At 41.3% G+C, this 13,737-nt stretch overlaps 1 protein-coding gene across 9 annotated transcripts in view; it reads left to right on the top strand.

Annotated features, from left to right (window-relative positions):
- The window catches only part of PTPRK (protein tyrosine phosphatase receptor type K), a 583,649-nt gene that overhangs the window by 518,603 nt on the left and 51,309 nt on the right, over positions 1 to 13,737 (top strand). For 4 of the 9 annotated variants that reach the window (XM_073337267.1, XM_073337261.1, XM_073337262.1 and 1 more), the window contains one exon: positions 712 to 738. The exons of the other annotated variants lie outside the window; for them this stretch is intronic. In XM_073337267.1, coding sequence (XP_073193368.1) covers positions 712 to 738 — 27 coding nt within the window. The remainder of the gene's footprint in view (positions 1 to 711; positions 739 to 13,737) is intronic. 9 annotated transcript variants of the gene reach the window in all.

Genomic DNA, 13,737 nt, shown 5'->3' with positions numbered 1-13,737 from the left:
TTGATTTTCCTTGCTATTTTCCTTTTTTCTATTTTGTTCTTCCGCAGACTAACACACTTTGAGGCAGTGAGATTGATGGAGTTGATAGGTGAAATTATTTTAAACGGAATGTTGCATGGGAATGATTGAGATGAAATACTTTGGGGAAACCTTTTGAAATAATTTTGGCACCACATAACTCCAAACTTACTTTTACTTGAGACTCAAGGTAAAATTTGTACCTAGGTTTCCAAAAATGAAAGGCTTGTATAGGTCAACCTCTGTCCACCACCTGTGCCTCCACATTACCTTTTTTTTTTAATTAAACATTTGTTCTGTCTACAGAAGAGGTCTGAGATAATAGAACGATTGTTTCTTAAATGCTTGGTGAATTAATAAGTACAGTGAAATTTGATACCTTATCCTTTACATATTATATTCATTGTACTGTAAAAGCTAAGTAGTCTCGTAAGCAACCTTAGCATGAAAGGTCAAGATTTACATTTTTGTTTCTTGTTTTTCCCCTGCATTCTAGCCATCGTTCTATTGGTAAATTATTAGTCGTTTCTTACATCCAAGAAGATTGTTTGTATTTGCATGTTTTTCTAATTTTGAAGTAATTTATTTGAAATCTGCCTTATACGTTTTTATCTGTTCTGCAGGAACCAGATAGCATTTTTATTGAATCTGCCCTACAGTTATTTAACATAGCTAACTGACTTCTTTTCCCAGTCATTCCACCTTTCAAATTAATATATGGTGAGTTGGTGCTAGGTAAAGACTTCTGTTATTCATATTCATTTGTCCTTCGTTTTCTTAAACATTGATGTATGCATGCAGATTCATAAAATCCTTTGTAGAGGCAATGAAATTCTAATCCCGTATTTTTGACAACATTCTGTTGCAACAAGAGTAGTAGTTGTCGTTGCAGTGGATTACCCCAAATTTTCGTTTAAGAACTATGGCTCTTCAATATTTAGTGGTCAGACGAAAAGAGAGAATCATATTTCTTACTCGTAATTAACAGATATATCTGCCTGGCATATTTAATACATTGAGGTTTCCTTAGATGTTAATGGGGGCAATTTTTTCAGTTTTAGATGCCTAAAATTTGGCACCTGATTTTCAGAGGTGCTACGAGTGCTCAGAACATCACATCTGAAAAGATGAATATCTCAAAACATATTTTGGTTGCTAAATAAAGATGTAGGAGACTAACTTTAGGTTCCAAGTTTGAAAATTTTCTCCATATCTTTTAAGAAAAATGAATCTGGTTAATTGTGTTATGTATGGTAGATAAGATATCCTCTGTTGATTGACTAAGCTGAAGCCAGTGATATTGCTTCATTAATTAAAGTCACACCATCAGGTTTTCTGCATGTAATCCTTTCACTTTAAAGAGGAGCGGAGAAGTCATATCTGGCTCTTTTCACTGAGCATGTCAGTGATGACTGCTCATAATGAAGCCACACACTGTGGATTGTCCCTGTGTGTTTTCAAAAGTAAATTACATGATAAATGGTGGGCAACTGAGCTGGGGCTCTGCATGTTTTCTTGAGATCTGTGTCCCTGAAGAATTGAGTACATTTGTTCTCAATTTTAACTCTCTTAAAAATGTATGTTTCTTTTTTTGCAGAGATCAGTTTCTTGGTTCACTACAATATAAATATTTTTTAGCACCTGATCAGTGAGGGCACTTGGCATTCCTCCAATGCAGTGACTTTTCTCCTCCAAATCAATCATGTTTTAATCAGATCACAACTGGTGGAAACCCTAAGCCCAGATTTAAAAGCGTAAAAGCCATTTGAATAATCTGTTTTGCCAGGGACCTAACACACATCATAATACAATATTCGCATATTGTAGTTAGCTTCATTTCTTTTGGCTGCCCTATGGGTTTGAAGCTTTTGTTAAATATATAATTGCCTCTTTTGATGTAGTTGTTTTTCCCCTCTGGGAGGCTGGTTGAGAAAGTAGCAGCTCACAGCCCTTTCCAGAACAAAGCAGCTAATTTCATCCTCCAGACAAAACAACTAAATGCTCCACTACTGTGAGCACATGCAGCCAAAGGGACCACAGATCCACTTGCAAATTCATATCTGTTACTTCTGCATTCTGCACAATACAAGCTTACTCACAGTACAATCCTGATTGTCTTGTGTTATAACAAGCCTGTGTGCAGTAAATACTAATTCATCTTTACCTTCTATTAACAACAATATCTTAAAGTTCTACCTAATTATAGTTACCGCGGCCTGGTTTACAAAAGAAAATTGTCAGCTTAACTACATCTTTCAGGCATATGAAAAATCCACACCTCTGAGCAGCATAGTTAAGCCAATCTAACCCCCAGTGTAGATGGTGCTAGGTTGAAGGAAGAATTCTTCTGTCAACATAGTCATCACCTCTTGGGAGGGTGGATTACCTACAGCGACGGGAGAACTCCTCCCGATGTAGGTCGGTAATGCAGTGTTGCAACTGCGGCATTTTAAGTGTAGACGAACCCTCAGACTCTCTATCTAATCTGATCTCCATCACTGTAGTATTTGAGGACTTTCCAAGTAATTGAAATAAGTCACTCAACCTTTTTCTTTCATCAGTCTGTAGATGAAATAGCTCAATTAGTTCTTAGGATTTAGGTTTTAGGATATCCCTTGGGACAGTGGTTCTCAATCAGGGGTCCAGGGCCACCTGATGGGCTGCGAGCAGATTTCAGGGGGTCCTCCAAGCAGGGCCAGCGTTAGACTCTCTGGGGCCCAGGACATAAAGCCAAAGCCCCACCACCTGGGGGCTGAAGCCTGGGGCCCTGAACCCTGCCACCTGGGGCTGAAGCCAAATCCTGAGCAACTTAGCTTCATGGGGGGCCCTGTGGCATGGGGGCCCCAGGCGATTGCCCTGCTTGCTACCCCCTAACACTGGCCCAGGCTTTTAGATGCAGGAAACCAGTTCTTGTGGCACAGGTGGGCCGTGGAGTTTGTACAGCATGTTGTGGGGGGGGAGGGAGGGCTCAGAAAGAAAAAGGTTGAGAAACCCCTGTCTTGGGGAAAGAGTGTGTGTGTGAGAAGAAACATAAGAGAAAGTAAAGTCAGAGGATGAGTGTTGCAGTTGGTTCAGAAAGTGGCTGGGTCCATGGACATTCTTATTTCTTGCAATAGCTTAGGTCCAGCACCTGAGTTCTGCCTTCTCCTGTTGGTTGGCAGTTTCATTGTTTCAATGAAACCTAACTATCAGTCGTGGTCGTGAGCATGGAGAGAGGCAATCTCTCAGCTGCTGTGGAATGTTTTGAATATCAAGACAGAGATTTTGAACCGGACTCTAATCAATAGGGAATCGGTGCAGAAGGGAGGACTGAAGTGGTGTTTCATGGCAACCTTTGTTGCTAAGCAAACAGGCTATTGTGTTTTGCACGAGCTGGAGGTTTTTTTCAGGGCATGTGGTTTCATTCCTATATATAAATGGCAATAAACAAGCATGAAGGTCACCATGACCAGATTTGTGTCTGATTAGATACTACTCAATCTTCCAGCCAGTCACAGATGGAAGTAGGTTGGTTTTTTTTTAATTTGGCATCTAATAGCACTAAGGAATGCAAAAAGACGCCAAGATTGTGGCCCAATTTAACAATCTGACAGCAGATACTCTCAAGAGCAGAGGATGTCACAGAGGAATAAAGTTCTTCAGAGCTGTTTCCTCCTCCTACCAATACCTCCTCAGACTTGCCTAGATTCACCTCTAGCCAGCTGCTCTTATTCCAGGTGCTTCTTTGGCTAGGCTGTTTGAGTTTGATATAAAGGAGATGTACAGCTGAGTGTCATTTTCCACCTGTGGTCAAGTCACAGCCTACGTTGTTTCACCAGCAGTGGGAGAGGACAGGGCCTTGAAGGACGCTACAAAAATGCTTACGGTTGTAGGTGGAGGAATAGATACTGATAGCAGAGTTTTGAGTTGTCTCTGAGGGAGAAGACCTGAGCTACTTTAGAGTGTTTCCATTAACCCCTGCAATTTGTTGGAGACAGAAGAAGAGCATGGGCCTCAGCAGTACCAAATCTTGCAGAGAAATTCTGAAGGATGTACTTGCCTTGTCAGGACAAAAGATGAGCTGAGGTCATTCATTAGAGCACAGTCAACTAAAAACATTAAAAAAAAATTAAGACAGGCCCCCGAAATCATGAGATGTTTAAAAACATTAAATTGTGGATTCTTTGGATCTCTGGGGTTTTGAGCCTATAGGTTTGCTGTTGTCAAGCTTTTCTCTACAGCCATCAGGGCTAGAAATGTATGAGGTTTTCAGTGAAAGCCAAGATTCTCATGTAATCATATGAACCCTTGAGTTGAGCCTTTCAGAAAAACACCAAATATCACAAGACACATGATAAAATCCCATGAATTGGCAACATAGAGCAACAAATGCTTTGTCAGTACTATATCCTGTCTTGTAGCTGGACTAGGAAAAATCCAGGATACTGACAGCTGGTTTTGAAGACTGATAATTCTGTTCTTTGTTATAGTTTCTACTAATTTGCCCCATGCTGAAGTTAGGCTCATGGACCTGTAATTGCCACACAGTGCCTAACCTCCTAAACAAGCAGCTAGCAAAAATCAGACACATAGATGAACGTTATTTGTTGGGGAAAAGTCAACACAGCTTTTGTAAAGGGAAATCATGCCTCACCAATCTACTAGAATTCTCTGAGGGTGTCATCAAGCATGTGGACAAAGGTGATCCAATGGATATAGCGTGCTTGTATTTTCAGAAAACCTTTGACAAGGTCTGATACCAAAGGCTCTTAAGGAAACTAACTTGTTATGGGATAACAGGGAAAGTTGTGTCTTGGATCAATAACTGGTTAAAAGATAGGAAACAAAGGGTAGGAATAAATGGTCGTTTTTCACAATGGACAAAAATAAACAGTGGCATCTCCCAAGGACCTGTACTGGAACCTGTGCTGTTCAGCATATTCATTAATGATCTGGAAAAGGAATGAACAGTGAAGTGGCAAAGTTTTCAGGTGATAAAATTATTTAAGATAGTTAAGTCTAAAGCTGACTGTGAAAAGTTACAGGGGGGATCTCACAAAACTGGGTTACTGGGCAACAAAATGGCAGATAAAATTCAGTGTTGATAAATTAAAAGAAATGCACATTGGAAAAAATAATCTCAACTACACATATATAAAGAAGGGTTCTAAATTAGCTGTTGCCACTCAAGAAAGAGATCTTAGAGTTATCATGAATAGTACTCTGAAAACATCAGCTCAATGCACAGCAGCGGTCAGAATGGCAAACAGAATGTTAGGAACTATTAGGAAAAGGATAGAAAAAACAGAGAATACCATAGTGCCACTATATAAATCCATGGTGCAGCCACATCTTGAATACTGTGTTCAGTTCTGTTGACCTCATCTCAAAAAGTTTATATTGGAAATGGAAAAGATTCAGAGAAGGGCAGCAAAGATGATCAAGAGTATGGAACAGCTTCCATACAAGGAAAGACTAAAAAGACTGGGACTGTTCAACTTAGAAAAGAGATGATTATGGGGGGATATGATAGAGGTCTATAAAATCATGAATGGTGTAGAAAAAAATAATAGAAAAGTGTTACTTACCCTTTCCCACAATACAAAAACCAGGGTCACCTGATGAAATTCATAGGCAGCATGTTTAATACAAGCAAGAGAAAATACTTTTTCTCACAATGTACAATTAACCTGAGGAACTCAGTGCTGTGGAATGTTGTGATGGTCAAAAGTATAAGTGGGTTCAAAAAAGAATAAGATAAGTTCATGGAGGATAGGAGCCATCAGTGGCTATCAGCCAAGATGGTCAGGGATGTAACCCTGGGTGACCCTAAACCTCTGACTGATAGAAGCCTTGAGTGGAAGACAGGGGTGGATCTCTCCACATTTCATAGAATCATAGAATAACAGAGTTGGAAGGGACCTCTGGAGACCATCTAGTCCAACCCCCTGCCCAGAGCAACTAAACTAAATCCCGAACTAAATCATCCCAGCCAGGGCTTTGTCAAGCCTGACCTTAAAAACTTCTAAGGAAGGGGATTCCACCAGCTCCCTAGGTAACGCATTCTAGTGTTTCACCACCCTGCTAGTGAAAAAGTTTTTCCTAATATCCAACCTAAACCTCCCCCACTGCAACTTGAGACCATTACTCCTTGTCCTGTCATCTGCTATCACTGAGAATAGTCTAGATCCATCCTCTTTGGATCCACCTTTCAGGTAGTTAAAAGCAGCTATCAAATCCCCCCTCATTCTTCTCTTCCGTAGACTAAACATCCCCAGTTCCCTCAGCCTCTCCTCATAAGTCATGTGTTCCAGTCCCCTAATCATTTTTGTTGCCCTCCGCTGGACTCTTTCCAATTTTTCCACATCCTTCTTGTAGTGTGGGGCCCAAAACTGGACACAGTACTCCAGATGAGGCCTCACCAATGTCGAATAGAGGGGAACGATCACGTCCCTCGATCTGCTGGCAATGCCCCTACTTATACAGCCCAGAAAGCCATTGGCCTTCTTGGCAATAAGGGCACACTGTTGACTCATATCCAGCTTCTCGTCCACTGTCACCCCTAGGTCCTTCTCTGCAGAACTGCTGCCTAGCCATTCGGTCCCTAGTCTGTAGCGGTGCATTGGATTCTTCCGTCCTAAGTGCAGGACTCTGCACTTGTCCTTGTTGAAACTCATCAGATTTCTTTTGGCCCAGTCCTCCAATTTGTCTAGGTCCCTCTGTATCCTACCCCTACCCTCCAGCGTATCTACCACTCCTCCCAGTTTAGTGTCATCTGCAAACTTGCTGAGGGTGCAATCCACACCATCCTCCAGATCATTTATGAAGATATTGAACAAAACCGGCCCCAGGACCGACCTTTGGAGCACTCCGCCAGATACTGGCTGCCAACTAGACATGGAGCTATTGATCACTACCCTTTGAGCCCGACAATCTAGCCAACTTTCTACCCACCTTGTAGTGCATCCATCCAGCCCATACTTCTTTAACTTGCTGACAAGAATACTGTGGGGAGACCGTGTCAAAAGCTTTGCTAAAGTCGAGGAATAACACGTCCACTGCTTTCCCCTCATCCACAGAACCAGTTATCTCATCATAGAAGGCAATTAGATTAGTCAGGCATGACTTTCCCTTAGTGAATTCATGCTGACTGTTCCTGATCACTTTCCTCTCGTCTAAGTGCTTCAGAATTGATTCCTTGAGGACATGCTCCGTAATTTTTCCAGGGACTGAAGTGAGGCTGAAGGGCCTGTAGTTCCCAGGATCATCCTTCTTCCCTTTTTTAAAGATTGGCACTATATAAGCCTTTTTCCAGTCTTCAGGGACTTCCCCCGATCGCCATGAGTTTTCAAAGATAATGGCCAATGGCTCTGCAATCACATCCGCCAATTCCTTTAGCACTCTCAGATACAATGCATCCGGCCCCATGGACTTGTGCACGTCCAGTTTTTCTAAATAGTCCCGAATCACTTCTTCCTTCACAGAGGGCTGGCCACGTCCTCCCCATGCTGTGCTGCCCAGTGCAGCAGTCTGGGAGCTGACCTCGTTCGTGAAGACAGAGGCAAAAAAAGCATTGAGTACATTAGCTTTTTCCACATCCTCTGTCACTAGGTTGCCTCCCTCATTTAGTAAGGGGCCCACACTTTCCTTGGCTTTCTTCTTATTGCCAACATACCTGAAGAAACCGTTCTTGTTACTCTTAACATCCCTCGCTAGCTGCAACTCCAGGTGTGATTTAACCTTCCTGATTTCATTCCTACATGCCCGAGCAATATTTATATACTCATCCCTGGTCATTTGTCCAATCTTCCACTTCTTGTAAGCCTCTTTTTTGTGTTTAAGATCAGCAAGGATTTCACTGTTAAGCCAAGCTGGTCGCCTGCCATATTTACTATTCTTTCTACGCATCGGGATGGTTTGACCCTGTAACCTCAATAAGGATTCTTTAAAATACAGCCAGCTCTCCTGGACTCCTTTCCCCCTCATGTTATTCTCCCAGGGGATCTTGCCCATCAGTTCCCTGAGGGAGTCAAAGTCTGCTTTTCTGAAGTCCAGGGTCCGTATTCTGCTGCTTTCCTTTCTTCCTTGTGTCAGGATCTTGAAGTCGACCATCTCATGGTCACTGCCTCCCAGGTTCCCATCCACTTTTGCTTCCCCTACTAATTCTTCCCGGTTTGTGAGCAGCAGGTCACGAAGAGCTCCGCCCCTAGTTGGATTTGTTTTGTTCTGTTCACTCCCTCTGAAGCTTCTGTACTGGCCACTGTTGGAGACAGTATACTGGACTAGATGACCATTGGTCTGACCCAGTATGGCAGTTTTTATGTTCTTATGTTTGTTTATGGTAAGTTGCATGGCCTCTAGCACTAAGCAATGTTTCCTTTAGGATTCATCTGGTAATTACGTATTTTAGGATTCCCCTCTTCAAAGGGTGAGTTGCTGACAATCTCCCTCTATAAGAAAAGGAGTACTTGTGGCACCTTAGAGACTAACCAATTTATTTGAGCATAAGCTTTTGAAAGCTTATGCTCAAATAAATTGGTTAGTCTCTAAGGTGCCACAAGTACTCCTTTTCTTTTTGCGAATACAGACTAACACGGCTGCTACTCTGAAATCTCCCTCAATAGGGTGATGTCCTAGGTACTTTCTACTCTTAAACCATCTAGGAAGGTCAGGAGTCAGAGTTTCATGTAGTGGCTCTGATTACTGTCAGTGGTTCCATGACAACTACTTTGAATACTCTAAATTCTTGGAAAGGGAGGCATTATATTTCTCCTCCTCCTCTTGGCTTGTTTTTTGTGTCTCCTGCGTTCATCCCAGATGCGGGTAATCTTTTGTTTGATATAAAGTAATTCCTCATCATGTTTGTTGCTGTGTTCTGGGGTTGTAAGGGGGCAGTCTGGATTTACAAAGCAATTTGCACTGCAAAAAAATTCTTTGGGTTGTAACTTTGAAGTCTGTATGGCAGAGGAGAGGTTAGCTGCCTTTGCTTCCTTCAGTGAAATTACATAGCTCTATAACAACTTTGGAACACGGAGTTCAAGGTATTCCTTGCTGCCAGTAAAGTCTTGCTTGTAATTTTTATAGGCAATTATATTAATAATTGTAATTTTATTTTCTGTGTACTGTGTGTGCCTCTATATGAACAACAGAGATGATTAAAATGTATTTCTGTGGTAAAACAATTAAACATCTTGTATGGTATAATACATCATTTTCCGCGGAGGTGGAATGACACTTAAACAGTTTCTGTTGTGTATGCCATGTACAAAGTGTTGCTTTTGTAATAAAGTATGTGTCATCACCTATTTTCAGGAGTTTGAATACCAGCTGTCAGTGTTAATTTGGGGGCTAATAAGTGATGTATAAGGCATTTCTAATGCCTGGGAGAAAAAATTTTACACGATATTATTTTTTAAAAAAATTGTGGCTGAATTGTAATTGTTAACATTCCCTTTTTATTTACAAGTGAATTTTTAAGATTGCTATTCCTTTAGTTAAACCGCTTTGTTTTTCAAATCACAGTCTGACAGGTGATTATTTCATAATGTGCCCTAATTGCCCAGATTTCTTTTCTGAAAAGTTAAAAGCATGGCTTTATTTCAGAAGGATTTACTGCACCCATTGTACATTTTTTTTCCATCAGAAATGTCATAATAATTTGAGCTGGTAGCCCTACTATCTAAGGGCAACATTAGCAATGACCTAGCTGACTGTAACAGTCTGCAGGGTCACTGATGTGCAAACTGATGAGTCATAGAAGCTTGAGACCTGATAGCTCATAATGGCTTCAAAAGACAATTATGTCTAACAACTTGCTTTTTAAGAAGCCCAGAATGAAACCATTGCAGGAGAGTCCACAGTTAGACTTTGGAGATAATAATATGGATGCACAAAAGTGCATAATTATGTATTTACACAGTAGATCTTTAATTATTCCTTTCTGAGAGCTGTTCATTTACACTGTCAGTGCTCATCTTAATATAACTTTTTTTTTTTTTTACTATTATCAAACCCTGCTTTCAGAAGCAGAATCTGAATTTCACTGCTGTAGTGCCCATCTATAAAAGTGGGATTTGTATCACTCTTCGGGTCTGTACTAATGAATGAGCTCCACATAATGGCACGCAAGAGCCTGTTATCTGAGTGTATGATTTTAAAGCCACAAAAGCTGTAATGAGCCTGATTCTGCACACACTTTGCATGCAGAATTTCCCTTGATTTCGATGAGAGTTCCACGTGGAGTTCTTAAACAAGAAGAGCCTTGACATTGAGTTAGTTGGGGATTGGTCCTGCTTTGAGCTAGGGGTTGGACTAGATAACCTCCTGAGGTCCCTTCCAACCCTGATATTCTATGATTATGAAACAAATATCTAGCGTTCCTATCCAGCTCTCACTATTTTTATCATGAGTCTCATGATATTTGGTGATTTTCTTAATACCTCAGCTTCTAAGTCTTGTGAATATGTGAATTTCCACTTTCTTTTTTTAAATAAATAAGTCTCTTGCTCTTGTGGTTGGGGAGAAAAGATTGAAAACGTGACCCAAGTGTATTCTAAATGCTCAATGAACAAAGTGCAAATAAAAAGAACCCCAAGGGTAATATATTTTTAATCTCATTATCTTTGGGGGCCTGACTCACGAGTTTTGCTTGCTTGGGGGTTGGCAATGTAGATCCATAGGACGCACCTCCACTGGATAAGCCCTACTGCAGTGTAAAATGTTGCTCGTTGAAACCCTACTAGACATGAGAATTCCAAAGCAAAGTGCAAATCTGGCAGTGCCTGGGGACATGTTAGTATCCAGAATGTCTCCAAGCCTTTTCACAGCATGCTGCTCTTGCCTGGTGACATACCAAAAGGTTATATTTGTGTGCTTACGCCTTCCTATACAGTATGCTTTGTGAGATAGAATTGCAGAAACCTAACTCCACATTTAGCTGTTTTATTCAAAAACACTGTAGAGGCTGAACTGGAAGCTGACAGAATCCTTCTAACTTATACCCCCCTGTACCATCCCCTAGCTGAAAAAAGTTTGCCAGTGTCCGCATTCATTTTCTGCCATAACTCTTCATTTCCTTGTTGTTTGTGTTCAGGCCAGGCTTTTAGCATTACTTATCTATGCTATATGTGCTATAATGTAGTCAGCCATCCATTTTGTTACTGCTTAACCCAGGCCAAATCCTAGGCAAATGCTGTCTGGTAACAGTGTAGCTGCACAAACTATCTTCCGTAATCTGTGATCTTCAGAATCAGAATCTGTGTGCCCAACACCAACATTAAGAATCCCCTTTATGCTCGCTCCGAGTCTTGTCATTCAGCATCATGACAGACCCTAAAAATGCCTACAGAGTTCACGCACATGTAGGAGTTTTTGGTTGCAGACTGTAGAAGGATGCAGTTAAAGGTGCCAATCTATTCATTTAATACCTATTCATGAACACAAGTGCATAGACAGTGCTGGAACTTGTCTCCACAATCTGGTTCCTACTCTACTGTTGTTTAATCTGCACAGCCGTCAGGATCTGAGCACTTTACCTCTTGGTATTTCTCAGTACTTTAAGGCTCACTCTTCAAATAACTGATCAGTAATTCGCTGAAATTCCTGTTTTCGAAGTTGTCAATATGAATGTAAATTGCCACTCTTTTGGCGCATTGCAAGAGTAATTCCCATTTAACCTCTGAGTTTAGTCCCGAACAGAAAGGGACGCTTAATTCACTGCTCCTATGCCCTTTGGAAGAAGAGGAGATTTCAATGTTCTGGAGATGTGGAAATGGGCTATAGGGGCGCTAATTTATAAATGAGCAATCAGAACAAGCTCCACCTTCATTTGCAGTGACCTAATGCTACCAGTAACGAACAGGTCAATTTGAGTACAATATATGGGAATTTCTAGGTAGCTCTCTCACTCCCACTTAGTATGGTATGCGAGCTTGCTTGCATTAGTTTTAAATATATAATAATGCATCAAGCACAAACATTGCTTGGGGCATGCACATCATTTAGAAAAAAACACAGTAAGGAGGGCCAAGCTGTTTCTCCGCATTCTCTGTGTATACAGAAGTTGCTCTTTTTTCATGGAAATGGTAGTTAGCCATATCCATTGCACCACCCTTATCTGGAGATCCACATGTGATGTGGGGGCCAGGGTTTGGGAAAGAAGGGGTGCTCTGTGTGCATCTCATACACACACACCACCCACGGAAGCTAGTAGTAACTTGGCCAGATGCTGTATTAACATTTTAGTACAGCCATCATTTAAAGAGAGACCGGTCAGCTGTCCGGTCTGCTGTCCGAAGAAGCCCCTGCAGTGTTCTCCAGGGGACCCAGGAAACATTGTATATAGGCTATCTCTACAGTGATGGCCCTTCAGCTATAGTCCAACCTTTTTGGCATGAGGGCTGAACATGCTGTTTCAAAAAGGTCAAGGGGGAGAGTCCTTGATGGGGAGTTCCACAAGTATAGAGCTAGCACTGCCAGCTTCCACTTCGCCTTCCCTATCGTCCTTGAAAAAGGGGTGTGAGTGGTCACAACTTGCTGCACTTTAGCCATCCCCAGCTAGCATATGGTCCCTTGGAGACCAAAACCGGTTGGCACAATTTAGGGCATCATACAAGATGCTCTAACCTGGGCTGTGATAGAGAACCAAGGAGCTATAACTGTAGTTTCTCAGCTTCTCGTCGTTCTCCTTTCCTGGGCTACCCTCGGTGGCTCCACTGAGCGAAAGTTTCTTTGCTAGACATTCCCCTAAGCTCAGGCAGAACCAATTGAAATCTGCTCCTCTGGGCTCCCACAGACCCTGGGCCCTCCCCATAGTAATGGGAACTATTCAGACACATCAGTTTAAAAATCTCATGGCACAGCTCAGGGATCACATTTTCAGTTCATTATCAAATACAAAGTTTCTTCTTAATATGGTTTACCCATAAGGCCCATGATTTAGAGCCTTGAGAGCCACAGTTTAGGCACCTGTGCTCTAGTGAATGGATCCCTAACATCTGCAGGGCACACCCACTGCGTCTGACACAAACCTCATTTTCAGAAAGGGGAATTTGGTGAGAACATTGTCATGCTTTTCCTTTCCCATTTCATACTCTCATTGCTATTTCCATAGGGAAGGTTATTAAGCCCATGTTGATTAAGTGAACAAAAACCTCTCACCTTCCAAAAAGGCAAATAATCTAAGAATTTTTCATTCACCTAGGAAAGTCTTACAGGAGTCTTGCACACAGTATATGTGCATACAGCAGTCTACTGATACGTATCATGCAACTGGACTCCTTCAATCACAGTACAACTTGGCTCAGGTGTTCTCAACAGACAGTTTCATATGAAACTTTTTACAGTAATCAGGTAAAAGGAATCTTTCTTTAGTAATGAATTTTTAAAGCTTTTTAAAATCTCCTTAATTATATCGTTAACATGGCTCTGGAAAGTCAGTAACCAGAGAATAAAACTCAAATTGATAGAAAGCAGAATGGTCTTTCTGGTCAGACTATTAAAACATAGAGCAAGTCACTCTGAAAATTAACTGCTTATAAGAAAAACTCACTTGTATTTCTCACAGAACCCCTCCGCCCCCTGCCCATGATAGATTGACTCATTACCTGAGTTGCATGGGATACCAGTTCTTTGTGATGTTGCCCAACATTGGCTGTTGAATCTATTCAGTCAAATTTTAGTTTTAATTAATAGTTTTACAATGCAAGCATAAAATCATAGTGTAAAACAGTTTTTCTTGAT

This window comes from Lepidochelys kempii, chromosome 3 (assembly GCF_965140265.1).
Source record: "Lepidochelys kempii isolate rLepKem1 chromosome 3, rLepKem1.hap2, whole genome shotgun sequence".
In the NCBI taxonomy this organism is placed as follows: Eukaryota; Metazoa; Chordata; order Testudines; family Cheloniidae; genus Lepidochelys; species Lepidochelys kempii.
Note: the sequence above shows the minus strand (reverse complement) of the source record. Positions and strands in the feature narration are given on the sequence as shown.